Source organism: Adiantum capillus-veneris, chromosome 20 (assembly GCF_014529385.1).
Source record: "Adiantum capillus-veneris isolate H3 chromosome 20, ASM1452938v2, whole genome shotgun sequence".
Classification (NCBI taxonomy): domain Eukaryota; kingdom Viridiplantae; phylum Streptophyta; class Polypodiopsida; order Polypodiales; family Pteridaceae; genus Adiantum; species Adiantum capillus-veneris.
The window spans coordinates 112,182,886-112,199,439 of NC_140950.1; the positions used below are offsets into that span (position 1 = coordinate 112,182,886).

At 42.8% G+C, this 16,554-nt stretch overlaps 1 protein-coding gene across 1 annotated transcript; it reads left to right on the forward strand.

Moving 5' to 3' along the window:
* The first annotated feature begins 1,202 nt into the window (after window positions 1-1,202).
* On the forward strand, window positions 1,203-4,559 carry LOC147433098 (uncharacterized). Its single transcript, XM_086491709.1, has 5 exons — window positions 1,203-1,656; window positions 1,788-1,908; window positions 2,007-2,184; window positions 3,449-3,530; window positions 3,993-4,559. The coding sequence occupies exons 1-5, from the start codon at window positions 1,539-1,541 to the stop codon at window positions 4,217-4,219; spliced, it is 726 nt and encodes a 241-aa protein (XP_086347835.1). The 5' UTR covers window positions 1,203-1,538; the 3' UTR covers window positions 4,220-4,559.
* The last annotated feature ends 11,995 nt before the right edge of the window (window positions 4,560-16,554 follow it).

Sequence of the window (16,554 nt, forward strand, 5' to 3'; positions counted from 1 at the left end):
CTGAGCTGGGCAGGGCCTGCAAAGACTGCAGCACATTAAATGTTGCACCGCCGGCTCAGTTACTCACCCGAGTTTGCATGCCGATGGTGGGATTTGCTTTCTCTGTTCGCCGACGCGCCGTTCATATCTCTCTCTCTCTCTCTCTCTCTCTCTCTCTCTCTCTCTCTCTCTCTCTCTCTCTCTCTCTCTCTCTCTTTGTGCGGTCTCACTGTGTCGCTCGGTTGCAGAACTCATTGGTCGGATGAAGGAGCATTCAACACGTGTCAGGGGGGGGGAGCCGGAATCTCCTCCCCCATTATCTATTAGTATAGATGTACATTCATATCTTACCTCTCAACAATTATATTATCTTGGGCTAATTTTCCTCACATAGCCATCTACTTTTCCTTTTATAGGCCATCCTCAATCCTCAATCTAAACTAACATATTATGGCAGAAGGGGGAGCCCTTTACACGTGTCAAAATCTGCGATATGTAGGCTAAACTCCAAAACTTAGAGAAGCCCCTGTGCACGTGATAAAGAGGGAGAGAGAAAGAGAGAGAGAGAAAGAGAGAGAGAGAGGCCGCCTTCGACAGCCGGCCATACTAGTCCTCACTATGTTGAAATAGAGCTTCGGGCGTTTACACACTAATGGGCACGGCCTCGCGTTCAATTTGGGGTGCGCGGGTGAGCTTTACACAATTGTCTGCCCAGCTTCAAGTAAGGATTAAATAAAAGCTGCATATTGCAACAGTTGATGCGTAGGCTATTGGTTACGTCAAAGCCTTGCTGCTGCCGCGACGTGAGCTTCACCCCCACCCATCCGATGGACAGGGGAGCTTAGCTGTCCCTTGTCATGGGCATTCCTTTGTTTGCATTCGAATCCGACGTCGCCACCTGAAATCCACGCCAGCATGCCCAAGCTTGGTTGTTCTGTGTGTAACCAGCCTTAGTACACAGTTATCGAGTACATAACTGTGCCGCGCGTCACCATCCGTAAGTCACCACCCTTGGGGCTTGGTGAGATTTGAAAACCGCCCTGGCCCCCCCTGGAGGCTGGAAATTGTAATTGACCTTGAGTCACGTGTTCCAGAATCTGGAATCGATTGCCAGCTGGCACTTGGCATGTGGAATCTGGATTTGTTTGTGAGCTGCAACACGGCGTTAAATTCAGTCCAATAAACATTTCATTGATTTGCATTAATGGACTTGGGTGGAAATTTCGCGAGTTGCGAGAGAGTCGGGGAGAGAGAGAGAGAGAGAGTGACTCTCAGGGAGCCTGTGTAGAGGGCGGGGGAGGGTGCAATGATGCAATCAGCTAGAGAGAAGAGAGGTGAGAGGGAGTCTCACTCTCGACTCTGGAGTCTGGAGTCACTCCTCGCCGAGTTCTCCGTACTCCAAACTCCGCCGCTCGGAGCGCGTGAGTGAGTCGTCCATTCTATAGGGTGGTTGATAGAGAGAGAGTTCAGAGAGGGCAGGTGTCGTTCCGGGCACTCAATTGTGTGTTGGGGTGTGTTGTGTGAGAGAGAGAGAGAGAGAGAGAGAGGGGAGGGTAGGGATGGCAGGCAACAATCCAGTGGCGCTGCCGCTGCTGCTGACCGCGGCGAGCTTGGTGGCGGGAGGCTACAGCTGGGCCAACACGCCCCACAAGCTTCCTCTTTGGTGGAGCGTTCATGGTGGTTTCTCTTTCTTCTTTCTACCCCCCCCCCCCCCCCCCCCCCCCCCCCCCCCCCCCCCCCCCCTCTTCTCTCTCTCTCTCTCTCTCTCGTGGCCATTCCTGCCTAATTGTGAGTGACTGTATGTGCAGGGCATCCCGTGCTGTGGGCGCCGAAATGGGTGGGGCTGCTACTCTTCCCGATACTGGGGCTCCTCATTCCCTACATAATGTACCAGGTTGCGTCTCGCGATGACATGCTGAATGGCCAAAGGTTAGTCAGTTTTAATCAAAGGCTAGACCTTAGTCTACTCAATTTGCTTTTATTTAAGCAGATACCATAGTGTTATGTCGTCTTTTTTTGATTGGCAGTGGAGAATCCGCATACGCCATTGCCAACATAATTGGGTTGCCTTCGGTTCTCCTCTTTGTAGAGTATGTGCTGGTCTACTTGAAGGCCGCCCAATCCTCCAGCCATAACTTCCCCTCCGCCATCTTCACTTCCAACCTCGCCCTGTGGCCTCTCTTCTGGCTCGGCTACAACTTGCAAGTAAGCCACAGCTTTTTTAACCCTCGCCAGGGCCTCGGCCTTTAAGTTTTAATTCACAAGGAGATTTAGAAATTTTCTCATGTAGGAAGACGGAGTCTTTCTCAATGTTTTTCATACAATGCATAACATCATGAGCTTTTGCTCGAGAGGTGCCGCATACGTAGCTAGGTACAATTGGGGGCAGTGGAGCATCGGCCCCGCCCCCACTAGGCCGGTGGTCCCTTGTCCCCAATCGTACCTAGCTAGGTATGCGGCAAATTTTCTCATGTAGGAAAACGGAGTTTTTCTCAATGTTTTTCATACAATGCATAACATCATGAGCTTCTGTGTGGGAGGTGTCGCATACCTAGCTAGGTACGATTGGGGGTAGGGGACCACCGGGCCGGCGGTCCCCTGCCCCCAATCGTACCTAGCTAGGTATCCGGCACCTCCCTCACAGAAGCTCATGATGTTGAGGTAAGTCACAATGTGGGAATTATTGTGAAAATGTGTCCAAAACTTCTTGTGTTGGTGTGTGTGTCTCTCTCATTTTCCCTCATTTGCCTCTTTGTCTTTGCCGTTCCCTTTGTCTTTTTCATCTTTTGCTTCCTTCTTTCATCTCTTTGAATTGTAGTAGAAATTAAAGGCATATTGTACCATGCAAGCATAGGTTCGATTGTGTAAAGTTGTCTCTAGGTAATTCTCCAGCAGAGTAGAAAAAGGAAGATGTTCTTCCAGAATTAGGAACACAGGCTCCTTCCCAAAGGTCAATCCATAAGTTACATACTTCATCGAAGTTCGGCTTGGTATGCTATTTCAATGACATAGGTATATTTGGTTTTTAGACAATGTGCCAAAGTCTTCACATTGATCAGGATTTCTCATGAAGTGAGCAATCTTCGTCTTCTGTTTCCTATGTTTCCTATGCTTACATACATGGGCAATTTGTTAATCTCGACAACGATGTTCCCCGGAACAAGATCAATTCATGTTGAAATCTTGTTCCAAGTAGTCTCTTTATCACATGCTTCCAAGGATGCTTTTTGAACCTTCCAATTTCGAACATGTTGCTTCTTGTTTCTCATAACTAGTTTGTCCTGCACAAACCGCTGATTAGGAACGGGTGTAAAATTGTAAATCTGCATAGCTTCAAATAATTTTAGGCTAATAAAGCTCGTGATGATGATGTTCTTGATATGTTACTTTTCTTGATATGTTCTTGCATATGTACCCCAAAAAAAAAAAGTTTGGTTTTTTGAAATATGGTTTTTATGGTGAAGAGTAGTTCGTGGCACCCAACACTTCCATAGGCGTGCCTGTTTTCACCAAGGATGCTGACCTGTGGACCACCATCCACCAACGTTCTGGTAAGGTTGGGCGGCACCCCCCCCCCCCCCCCCCCCCCCCCCCCCCCCCCCCCCCCCTCTCTCTCTCTCTCTCTCTCTCTCTCTCTCTCTCTCTCACACACACACACACACACACACACACAATCCTCACATTGTGACTTACCTCAACATCATGAGCTTTTGTGAGGGAGGCACCTCATACCTAGCTAGGTACGATTGGGGGTATGGGACTGCTGGCCCGGTGGGGGGGCCGGTGGTCCCCTGCCCCCAATCGTACCTAGCTATGTGGTGCCTCCCTCACAGAAGCTCCCCACCGGGCCGGCGGTCCCCTACCCCCAATCGTACCTAGCTAGGTATGAGGTGCCTTCCTCATAGAAGCTCATGATGCTATGCATTGTATGAAAAACACTGAAAAAACCTTTATATTCCTACATGAGAAAATTTCTAAATCTTCTTGTGGTAATGGGTTGGATGAATATGCAGGGTGGGGGTTGATGGCTGCTGGAGTGGTGCTCTTCGTCTTTGCATTGGCTTGCCCTGCTGGTCTGGCTTTCTTTGTGCTGTCCCTAGTCATTTGGTTGGGAGCCTATGTTGTGGTTGTCTTGTACTCCTACTACCTCTCTCAAAGACCACCACATGCAATTGCAGCCGATCAGGGTGAGCGCGAATTGGACCAAACCCTCCGAGAACCTCTTGTCTCAGAAGCTTGACTTGTTTTCTTGACCTGGCTTCATTCAACACCCTCTTTCCACAAGCCTGTCTTTGGGTGGCCTTGCACCATGTTGCACATCAATGGCCGGAACTCTCTCTCTCTCTCTCTCGTACACACACATTCTCGCACTTCACTGCAGAATAGAGAAAGAAAAGTGTTGTCCTCCACTTTTCTACTGCATTTATTTTTTCAGCCTGTTATTACAACAGGCCTGGAAAGGAGAAAATGGTGATTTGATGTTTTTCTAGCAAGCCAGAGAGTTTTAACTCCCAATACTTCTCCATTTATTAATGGTCTCATGTGAAGTGTGAAAAGCTTCATTTTTTAATGCTCTGCAGGTGTACACAAAATATTCTTCTTGATTTTTCTGATCTTACCAAGATTAATCTTTTGGCAATGCTGTAGCTTCATGTAAAATTAGATTTTGGAAGTGGCAGCTTTTGTCCGATTATCTTAGAGAAGAAATTGTCAGGATAGATACACAGTCATTGAAAGACCATTGCATAGCAATCCAAAGGGATTGGCAAGAAACACTCAAGATCGATAGCAAGGCTTCAGATTTAGTAAAATTAGCACGGCTACGAACGGACATGGTAGGATTATGATTATGGCTGTGATTTTTTCCCCAAGAATCTTGCTACAAATTGAGGAAGATAGTGTGCCTATCTTTCCCACGTCTCTAACGCATAAAAGTTATCACAAGCTTCCAATGCGGTTGCAAATTGGGCAAGGCCCTTGAAAGCAAGAAGTAGAGCTTCTATGGAACCATACGACGATATTTGGCAAAGCATTCCTTGTGTTTGTTCTTGATTGCAACTCATTTGCTTAGTACGACGGCCTGCCCGTAGGCAGGAGAACTTATTAAGGTATGCAATTGCTTTCTTATTAAGCACATGCTTATTTACTATAGCATGCAATTGGCGTGTGTACTATCATAGCAGGTTCGCACTTGATTGTGCAATTTAAGTATTAGCAACGACTAAAGATTGGTATTACGACATTGGTCAAGCAAGACTTGACTTTGCACTTGTTTTTGTAAAAGAAGCATGGCTTCTCCCCAACACACACTTTGTACACAGTATCTCTGTTCGGTTCGATCTTTAGGTACATGCAAGGCTTGTGACATGTAAGGCATTTCAAGAAGCTCTCACACAAGTTTGCTAGAGCATGGCTATTAGGCCTGTTGTCTGTCATTGACGAGATCCAACCCATTATTAACAAGCTTGATCCGATGAATTTTCTAAGGTAATTGGCAATGGCTTGCTGCAGAGTAGCACTACACAACTCAGGGTTCTTTTCTTTTCCTCGTCTTGTGTATGACAATGCTATGACAGACATCATGGGAGCAAGGCTCCGTCTACAAATACTCACGATAACAGTAAACAAGTCAAGCAGGTATGAGGTACATCTCTTGCAAGTACTTCTTTGTTTTCAGTACATTGCACAATTTGACAAGGTTGATTATTTGTGAATGCTCGACATGGTTTACTTTCTTTTGCTATGACATTTGTCTATGACCAAAAGTATCTATAGCTATGAGCAATGGTAGCATCCAAAGTGGGTCTAGTGAGAAGTATCATGCAAAGCCAAGACTTTCATGTTTGAAATATGCTATAGGAGCATTCGAACGTAGGGAACCTTGCTTAGATGTTTGCAGTTTTTTATATCACAAGAGGGTGTATATGATGCTATCAGTCGGATTCGACCGAATTACCAAAAACCTAGCCACAAGTGGGCGACAAGGTTAGTCAATTTTCAAGTTATGTTTGTTTTTGTCTATGTTTTACTTTTATTTTTGGAAAAGGATCTCTCTGTTGTGCAAAGCAAAGTGCTTGGGAAAACTCCATAAGAAGCCACTGTATAAAGCAAAGTGCTTCGCTTGTCCTCATGTGAAGTACGACTTCTCTTTTGTGCCAAGGTATTATCGATTGAATTCATCAATGATAATGGCACACATCTTTGGCACTGTGGATATAAGCTCATAGTATGTAACCACGCATTGTGATGTATCCATGCCAGTGTAATCATGTAAGGCACGTATATCAGTGGCTCACATGGTTGAGATAGTCATTGTAGCCAAAGGTTTTATCATTCCATTTTTTGAATGTATGCATGACATACTAGTACGATGGATGTACACCACCCATCATTGTATACGCTTCCGCTATCACACTGACTACTGTGTCAAGGACGAGGTAAATAACTAACATGTTAAAACAATTTTTATGTATATTCACAGGCAAAGTGCCATACCTCAATCACTCTAGTACAGCCATCACCACGTATATGGTAGGTCGTTCTAGATGTGCATTATGGTACCTCTCTCTACAAGAGCGTTGTACACGTACACTGTTGTACGCTTAAGCTATGACACAAACATAGTCTGCACTGGAGTATATGCAAGGGACATACAACACATTCGAATAAGGGATTTTCTCAGCTTAACATTCTCTCTCTCTCTCTCTCTCTCTCTCTCTCTCTCTCTCTCTCTCTCTCTTTACAACTTCTTTGTGGGAAAGGTGAAACTAAGCATGATTTTATAGAAATCTTTCTATGCAAATATGTTAACGAGAAGAAGGGCTAAGAGCCATTTATTGCCATCTATTTTGGAATGGCTCAGAGGCATCGGTTGAGTTCTCAATTCAAATGGACAAGCAAGAGTCTTGCCATTAGGGATTTTTTGGGGTGTTATTTTAGCACTACACACTTTGCGTGTGACAACGAGGAGAAATAAGATTGTGTTTACGTGTGCGCAAGTTATCAACAGTAAATTGGCATATAGTTACAAGAGGACTTGCATTGTTGCATATTAGACAAGGAATTGGTACAAGAGTGACCATTGCCTATTAACTCTAGAGTGTCCTAATTATCGGCGGGTGATAATGTTTATAGCTTAAAATTGTTTGTACCCAAAAAAAACAAAGGTTTAGTTTTTTTGAAATATGATTTTTGTGGTGAAGAGTGGTGAAGAGTAGTTCATGGCACCCAACACTTCCATTGGCGTGCCTGTTTTCACCAAGGATGCTGACCTCTGGACCACCATCCACCAATGTCCTGGTAAGGTTGGGCAATCCCCCTCCCTCTCTCTCTCTCTCTCTCTCTCTCTCTCTCTCTCACACACACACACACACACACACACACACACACACACACACACACACACAATTCTCACATTGTGACTCACCTCAACATCATGAGCCCCAGGGGGGCCGGCGGTTCCTTGCCCCCAATCGTACCTAGCTAGGTATGAGGTGCCTCCCTCACAGAAGCTCACGATGCTACGCATTGTATGAAAAACACTGAAAAAGACGCCATTTTTCTAGATGAGAAAATTTCTAAATCTTCTTGTGGTAATGGGTTGGATGTAATAGCCCATAATAGCCATAAAACGGCTATATACCATCCCAAAATAGTCTCTGAACAACCTGCACCTGTGTCCTATACCTGTAGCTGTAGCAAAAGTGGAGTTGAAAAATAGAACTCTTGAAGCGTAGCTCGGATGAAGCTTTCGACTACACGAACAGCTTCGAAAAAGGGATAAAACCTAGGATACCTAATGGAAATGCTCCCGGAATGCTGAATTTGCCGATCCCGAAATTGAAAACCTATTAGCACGTGTGCGGACTCAAAGACGGCAAGCACAAACCCTGCTCTGATACCAGTTGAAGGTGCCAGGGAAAGCGTGTGCGAGTGCGAGTGCGAGAGCACACACACACACACACACACACACACACACACACACACACACACACACACACACACACACAGAGAGAGAGAGAGAGAGAGAGAGACCTGCTTTGGGTGGAGCGCGCAGCAACGTTATACGATTGCAGCTCCTTATTCTGTGGTATTAAAGAATAAGTGTATACATGGTTAAGTTAGTAAGTGGGATGTCCGGCCAGTTGGCTTGAATCCCAACATTGAGCTTCCTTCGTCTTCTCCAAGCTGTGTGTGTTTTCTTGCAGCCCTAAAACATCATTCTCCCTGTTTATGTCACTTTAATTAGCCATTATATTATTTCTTACATTGTACCTAGTACAGTCATGGTAATCTTTGACATATGTACCCACAAATGCTAAACTATTGTACCATAGATGCTACACTATTGTACTACACCTCTACTTGGTCAGGGATAAGGGGCTTGGAGGCAAAGTGGGCAGCGGGAGGCGCAAGATGCCTGGATTTTTCGATTTGAAGGAGGCGAAGGCAAGCATAGGCCCACGCTCGTCAAGATTGATCTCGAAGTGTAGCAAGCCTAGTGGGAAGGCAAAGAAATCACCCACGTGAAGCATCTCTTGGAAGAGCGTGTTATTGGTGCTGACGACACCCATGATGAGGGTGCCCTGTGCCAGATAGAAGAGCTCATTCCTGCACGGATGCACGTGCGGGGGGTTTACCCCCTTCGGCTTGAAGTTGAGGCACCAGAGTGAGAGCCCCATGGTGTTCAACCATGGCACTTACGAGGCACCCACCAAGTTGATAAAGAGGCCCACGTTCTTTTTGAAGGGGCCCTTGCTCTATAGAAAGGAGCTCTTGAAGTCAGAGCTCTTAACTTTGTGGGTTGGCTTGTAGGCAAATCTGTTGACCGTGGGCTTGCTATTGTAGCTGGCAATGCAGAAGTCGTGCAAGGGATCCTCATTTGTGGCTCGGATGCAGAGCGATGCATGAATGAAGCAGGCATCACATATGATGAGAAACAATAGCAGCATGAAGAGCCTTTTAGAAGAGAGAGAAAAAAGAGCTTCTCCAATGAAATAAGAGCCGACATTACGTAGAAAAATAGATTGACATTAAAAAAATCATGAAAAAGGTGCCATCCACTCATTTAATAATCTGGCGGTTCTTGAAAATGGTCACCTTTTCATTTAATGCAAGCGTTCTTTTCATGAGGTAGATGTGTCTCACTCAATGTGACGTACGTCATCATTGAAATTTAAAAAAATCACAAAAACGAGACTTTTTTCCAACGACGCACGAGGTGCATGCTTATAATATCAGAATGCCCCACGTGTTGTTGGAAAGAAAACCCTGTTTAGGGTTTTTTTGGTATTTTCTTGGTCCCCGAGATCGAGAAACAAAAAAAACACTAAAATGGGGCTTTCTCTCAATAACGTGCGAGGGGAATTTTGATAAGTACGGAAGCAAGTAGATAGCCGCTCTTTAGATTTTTGGGTGTTTCAGACGCAATAGCAGTGTCAGAAGCTTCAAATTCTACCACTAATTGATAGTTGTAACATTTAATGGCCTAAAAACTTGTGTGTAGCGAAAATTAGCATGAACATAGTGGGCATTTCATTAGAATAGATTCCTAATGAGAATTACAAGAGTGCTTGGGTGGAGAGAGCAACAAAAAGCATAACACCTAGTTAGATAGCATGAACAATACTTTCAAAAGAGAGAGAAATTAAGCTATTGACAACAGTTGAGGACCGGATTTGCATGGAGCCGGTCCCCCCTCCAAAAGGCTTTGTATTATGGTTTCTCCCATTAAGAGAGACATTGTACAATACAATTCTTTGTGTTCCTTCAAGACTAGCTAGTGTAATGAAGATGAAAGCTTCATGCACTAAGCAAAACACTTAGCAAACACAACATCAATTATCCCCGGTCTCAGATCCAAGACCTCACACACCTTCGAAGATGGTGAGAGCTAGCAGCGTATGAGAGTAGATTGAGAGGAAGAAGGAGTATCTTACGAGAAAGATGTACATCTCCTCACATAATCACTCATATTAGCATAGCTTAGCTTAGTAATTAGCAAGGTAGAGGAGATGAGCATGCATTGAAGCTTGGCTCTTGGTTGGATTTGCATCCACATGCCAAGAGTGTGTCGATGTCGGCTTATATCTCACAAGCTTGGAGTAGGTGATGAGCTCTCCATTAAAGCTTGGGAAGAGATAGTCTTTTTCTTGCTTCTCACATAGAGTGTGTGAGAGAGTGTGTGTGATAATGCCTTGCAAAAATCAGCCCCCTCTCTCCTTTGGGCGACCGCTCTTGCTATTTGCTCTTGCTATTCTCCCATTGGACCTCCCTAGGACTAGCCAATGACAATTAAGCAGCATAAGTGATAGCCTTCTGACATGTGTCCCCCTTTCCCCTTTTGTGAGAGCTTTAGGTAATTTAATAATTCAACTAAACTCTCATTGGACCCCTTTGCCTCCTGGCCAATAGGAATCAGACAAGCCATTAGGCTGCTGAATGCTCATTGGACCCCTTGGGAGACTGTCCAATAGTCTCTTAGAGGACTTAATTCTCATTGTTCTTTTATTAAGTGTTTTTAAATTAATTAAACTAGATTTACTCTAGCCTAATTCTCATTGGTCCACCTCAAGGCTATCCAATAGGAATTGTGTACACCTTGTGGGCATCTGGCCTAGGGAGCTGACATGTGTCCCTCATTCCCTTTGTGTAAAGGGAGCTTGTGTGTTTGTGTGTGTGGATTTCTCTCTCATCCCCTACATGCAAGGCTCGCCCCCTCCTAAGTAGGGATTGCAAAGACTTTTTTGTACACACACAAAGCATCCAATTCCCCTATGGTTGACCTTTGGACACAACCTTTGAATTTTGGAACCTTAGCATTTTGGAAGTCTTAATGGGCTGAACCTTAGGGTCTTTTTAGCCCATTGTTGCACATGGCTCTTTTGCAGATGGCCCCCCCTTTGGATCCCTATTTTCCCTCATTTGGATCCCTACTGTGGCCGGTCTGCTAGCTTAACCAATATTCTAGCTTTTTCTCCCCTGGCACTTTCCCATATTAAATGATCAGTTTAACATGAGAAAATCATTTAGGAGAATTAGATATTGATTATTATGACAATAGTTTTGTGATTTTTTCCCATTTTAGCGATGACCTAAGCCACATTGAATGAGTCGCGCTTAAATCATGATAAAGATGCTTGCATTAAATGAAAAGGTGACCATTTTCAAGGATCGTTGGGAAGTTAGGTTCACTTTTTAGGGTGTCTAGTTTTCCTTTTGCACATACTCAATAAGTTTGACTGTATTGTTAACAAAAACATTTTAGAGAGAGAATTTGAATTTCTTACAAGCCCTCCAAATGACCTCCAAAATCTCCTAATATGCCCTCATAAAACTACATTAAACCTTCATAGAGGGCAAATTTACAAAGCGTATAGTTGTCTGTATGCTAGGAATTTGAAAACACTATAAAAATAAAAGTTAGAGCTAGATAAATGGACTATATTTTCTCACTTCTAAAAATCTCAAACGAAGCCTTGAGGGAGAGCTATGGGACTCCAATATTTTGTGCTCTAGAAGGGGTGAAATTTTGACGACAATGTTTTGATACACTCAAATGCAAACCGTCGATTAGAGGTAGGTTCAAGATCACATTTTTGGTTCATGGATTGACAAATGGACCTTTTGGTGTCTTGAAACACTGTTGGCAAGCAATTTCAAAGTCAAAAGCGTGCATCAAGACCCATTCCAAGCATACACACATTCGATTCATAATCCATCATGCAAAAGCATATATCAAAGCATTTAACTATATCATTTGCTTGACGGATTGCGAAACGAGTAGTCAGATGCCCAAATATGTTCGTAACGAGTGATTTGCACTCCAAAAATTGTACGAAACCTTCCACAGGGGCAAGATTGCAGAGCACATAGCTTTCTGTAAACTAAGAATTTGAAAACACTATAAAGAGCAAAGTTAGAGTTAGGCTAATGGATTATATTTTCTCAGTTCTAAGTTTTTCTAGAGGACACTTTGAGAAAGAGCTCTAAGACATCAATAATTCATGCTCACAAAGGGAAAAAAATTTTACGACAACATTCTGATGCACTTAAATGAAAACCATTCGCGATTAGAGGCTATTCCGAACATGTCCGATTCACAATTTGTCATGCAAAAGTGTATTTCAAATCACTACACTATTGCATATGCTTGAAAAATTGTGAAACGACCAGTCTAATGCCCAAATATGCTCTCATCGAGCGATTTTCACTTCAAGAACTGTACTAACCCTTCGTTGAGGACGAGTTTGCAAAGCATATAGCTTTTTGTAAACTAGGAATTTGACAACACTATAAAAAGAAAAGTTAGAGATAGGCAAATGGACTATATTTTCTCCATTCTAAGTTTTTCCAAATGATGGTTTGAGAGAGAGCTATGGGACTGTAATAGTTTATACCTGCAAAGGAGTGAAATTTTGATGACAATGTTCTGATGCACTCAAATGCAAACCATTGATTAGAGGCAATTCCAAAAGAGTCAAGATCACATTTTTTATTCACAGAGTGACAAATGGGCTTTCCAGTGTCCCAAGACACTATTGGCAAGCAATTTCAGAATCAAAATCGTTCGTCAAGACCCATTTTGAGCATGGGCATGTCTGATTCACAATCTGTTATGCAAAGCACATATCAAAGCATTAAAGTATAGCATTTACTTGACGGATTGTGAAACAAGCAATCCAATGCCCAAATCCACTTTCAATGGGCGATTTGCACTCCAAAAGTTGCACTAAATCTTCCTCGGGGACGAGTTTGTAGAGCGCATAGCTTTTTGTAAACTAGGAATTTGAAAACATTATAAAAAGCATAGTTAGAGCTGGTTTGATGGACTATATTTTCTAAATACTATGTTTTCCCAAACGACGCTTTGAGAAAGAGCTATGGGATTGAAATAGTTCGTGCTCATGAAGGGGTGAAATTTTGAAGACGACGTTCTGGTGCACTCAAATGCAAACTGTCGATTAGAGGCAATTGCAAAAGGCTCAAGATCACATTTTTTGTTCACGGATTGACAGATGGGTCTTCCAATGTCCCAAGACACTATTGTCGAGAAGTTTTGGAGTCGAAATTCCCTGTCGAGACCCATTTCGGGCATGGACATGTCCGATTCACAACCCGTCATATGAAAGCGTATATCAAAGCATTAAAGTATAGCATTTTCTTGACAAATTGTGAAACAAGTAGTGCTACAGACGGAAACATGGCTGCCCTACAAAATACCCAAGATAACACAATATCTAGCATAAACTGACAAACTTGCATAGCTGGCAACTCCCATAGCATATAAACTGCGACGTATGTGAACAGAGAGAGACAGAGTGCGAGAGAGAGCAATAGGGCGTGTGCAGACGCACCTCCTAGAATGGAGTGCTACGCCAGCACGGCGAGAGAGAAGAGAGGAGAGGTGAGAAGAATAACGCAGACACTGGGTGCAATCTCCCCCTGTGCAAGAGTGACCATTTCCCTCTTGCACGTATTTGTTTTATAGATTTCTTAAATGGTCAATTTGTGAGTACAAACTGGCCGGCCGGTCATAAATCGCCAAAGCTCATAAAGAGCACTTGAATAATACATGAAATATATTTCCGTATGCATAGGCCTAGCTCGGTCAAGCCTTTTTCACTTGTTAGCTGCAATAATCAATAGAAATATCAATTCCATTACATACCTCTCCGTTGGAAAGCAACTGTCCTCAGTTGCGAAGATAAAAATCTGCAAACAATACTTGTCAAAAACAGTGATTAGTATGTTGTGTCAAAAACATCACATAATAAAAGAAAAATTTATGAAACTAAACAACATTAGATTATGCCTGCCGTCATCCACATACTACCTATTCTAGTGTCCCGTACCATTAGAATAAGCAGTATATGTGATACCCTGATGAATCAGGATATCATTGGTCACACTCATCATTCAATAATCATTTCTCATCAATCTCAAATCCAATTTCATAAATACTATCATGATAGAAAAGCATCGACATATACCAATTCCCAATCCAAATCCAAATCCAAATCCAAAATATCTTTCATTTTCTATACCCGGATAATAAAATCATACCAGTTGCAGTGGTGGCCAGCCACTACAACATGATTTTGTGATCGGTGTTGCCTTATCCGGCGAATCTACACCAATAAAGCGTGCTGCCTAAATCGGCAAATCTGCACTAATGCTGCCTAAATCGGCTTTGGTATTATGTAAAGTTCTGAATCTGTTGTGTGTTGTGTGCTGCCTAAATCGGAGAATCGGCACAGGATGAATGTTTACACACTGCCTAAATCGGCGAATCTGTGTGCTTGTGACCAATGGACCAAGCAAGGCATAAAAGAAAACATTTTCCACATAATTGACACCAAATTAGAGTATGTTCCAGTAGCAAAGTACTTACAAATTGTGGCTGGATATCCCATAGCACTCTAGCTCAAATGAGGAGCTGCATAGCTAATGAATAATTATGTCAATAAAAAGTTCATACAATGCAAGTAGTAAGTCCTTATCGTAGCAAAGTTGGAGTATTCAGTCGCCAAAACAATGCCGATAAAAAAATGTGTGCCGTAAAGGAGGGAAATACCTGGAGGATATTCTGCATCTGAAAATGTACGTACCTGTGTGCGTGCATAGGAAGCTATAATTGAATGAATTTAGATTAGGGGGTTACACAAAAATAGAATACTCGTACAAGCTGGAGAGGGTTGGAACTGTGGTGCTTTGAAGAGGAGCAGTAGACACATCTAGAGGTTGTCACAGTTATATACAAGAGAGTTAGTAAAAGGAAGTGCTTAGTAAGAGATAAGGTAGATAGTGGATTGGTGCACAAAGAATTTTGGACAAGAATATTTTAGAATGGTGTTAGTGAAATATCACCTGAATGTGATAAGAAACATTATAAAAAGAAAAGAAGGGGATTTGCGGTGTGATTAGTGAGCTTCATGAGAAATTATCCTACTTATTAGTGAAATATAGACACTTAGAATGATAGACAAACTAGATATATAGAGGTTGTTTGAGCGGCAACCAGCGGAGAGAGACTATTAATGAAGTAGGTCATAAAAAAGTCTAGTGAATAATGAAAACATTTTTGAAGAAAATGGGAAGCATCCTCTAATTGCATGAAGAAGGAGTGTTGGTATTTAATTAGTAACCATAGTGAGAACTAGAGAAATGGGAAGAGAACAATCATTACAAAATCCATACCTTGAAGCTCTTTCGGTTTCGACATTGTTTGAGTTAGATTTGCTTGGAGTGTATCAAAACTTGTAAACTTGTATCAAAATGTGGTTATCACGGGGTGTTTGATACATGTTGTGTTACTACATAAAACATTTTTTTATTTTATCTTTTTTTTTTAATTAAAAAAAAATATTGGTTGTAGGTGGGTGTCAAATGAAATATGTCGGGCTTCTACGTGTGTGGGCTGTGCACATTGGGTGCTACAACATGATGATCTTGAGTGGGATTTGATTTATAAAGACAATTTAGATCGTCGTTGAAAGGGCAGTGGTAATGCGTGTGCTAGTCTCCACCCAACCGTGCTATCTTATAGCCTCTCCCTAGCCTACACATTGTCCGGCCGTGCCGGTGGCCTTGCCCAGAGGACCCATGTCCTTACATTACCCCCCCCTTGGAGAATCGTTTTCGTCCTAAAAAACGAACGTAGGAAAACGTTTCTTAAGTGCGGAGACATTCTCCCATGTAGAACCTTCTTCAGGTCTATCTAGCCATTTTACCAACACCTGTTGTCTGACATGATGTCTGGTATGAAGCTCATGAGAATCCAAAATCTTTTCGGGCTCATGAGGAATGCTTGGCGGTTTGATAAGGTCAACCAGCACACCTGTGTCAATGACATTATCATTCTGTCCTAGCTGTTTTCGTAAACGGATAACATGGAAAACAGGATGAACTCGTGAGTGCTCTGGAAGAGCTAACTTATAGGCCACTTGACCTATATGTTTGAGAATGGTAAACGGTCCACAATGCGTGGTGAAAGTTTAGCAACTTTTCTCGTCTTTAGACTTTCTGAATGCTCCGAAACTTTGAGGAAAACCTTGTCTCCTTCTTCGAAAGTAGCAAGACGTCAATGCTCATCTACGTATTTCTTATATTGATCTTGGGCTTGCTTAACATTCTGTTGAGCAACTCGAAGCATGTCAAAATGGTCTTGGAGAAACTCCTTTGCTTATTGTATCTTCTCCTTAGCCAACCCCACCGTAACGGGTGATCTAGGTTGAAATCCATACAAAAGCATAAATGGACTAAACCCTCTAGTCATATGCTTTGAACTATTATAAGCAAATTCCAATATAGGTAAGCAGTCTTCCCAATTGGTTTGCTTCTTGCTAACGTATGCTTGTAGCATATCCTCTAGCACTTGATTAACTCTTTCTGTTTGACCATCCGTTTCTAGATGATCAGTCGTACTTAGATTAAGTTTAGTTTCCAACTTTTGGAACACAGCTCTCCAGAAGTGATTATCGAACTTTCGATCTCTGTCACTAATGATACTAGTTGGAAGACCATAGACTTTATATATATGCTCTACAAATAGCCGTGCTAATTTCGGTGTTTTAA

What these genes read in the sequence shown, in the direction of transcription:
- LOC147433098 (XM_086491709.1), top strand. Translation starts at nt 1,539, where the DNA reads ATGGCAGGCAACAATCCAGTGGCGCTGCCGCTGCTGCTGACCGCGGCG. An exon ending in TCTTTGGTGGAGCGTTCATG is followed by an intron (nt 1,657 to 1,787) that starts GTGGTTTCTCTT and finishes CTGTATGTGCAG; the next exon opens with GGCATCCCGTGCTGTGGGCG. An exon ending in CACCATCCACCAACGTTCTG is followed by an intron (nt 3,531 to 3,992) that starts GTAAGGTTGGGC and finishes ATGAATATGCAG; the next exon opens with GGTGGGGGTTGATGGCTGCT.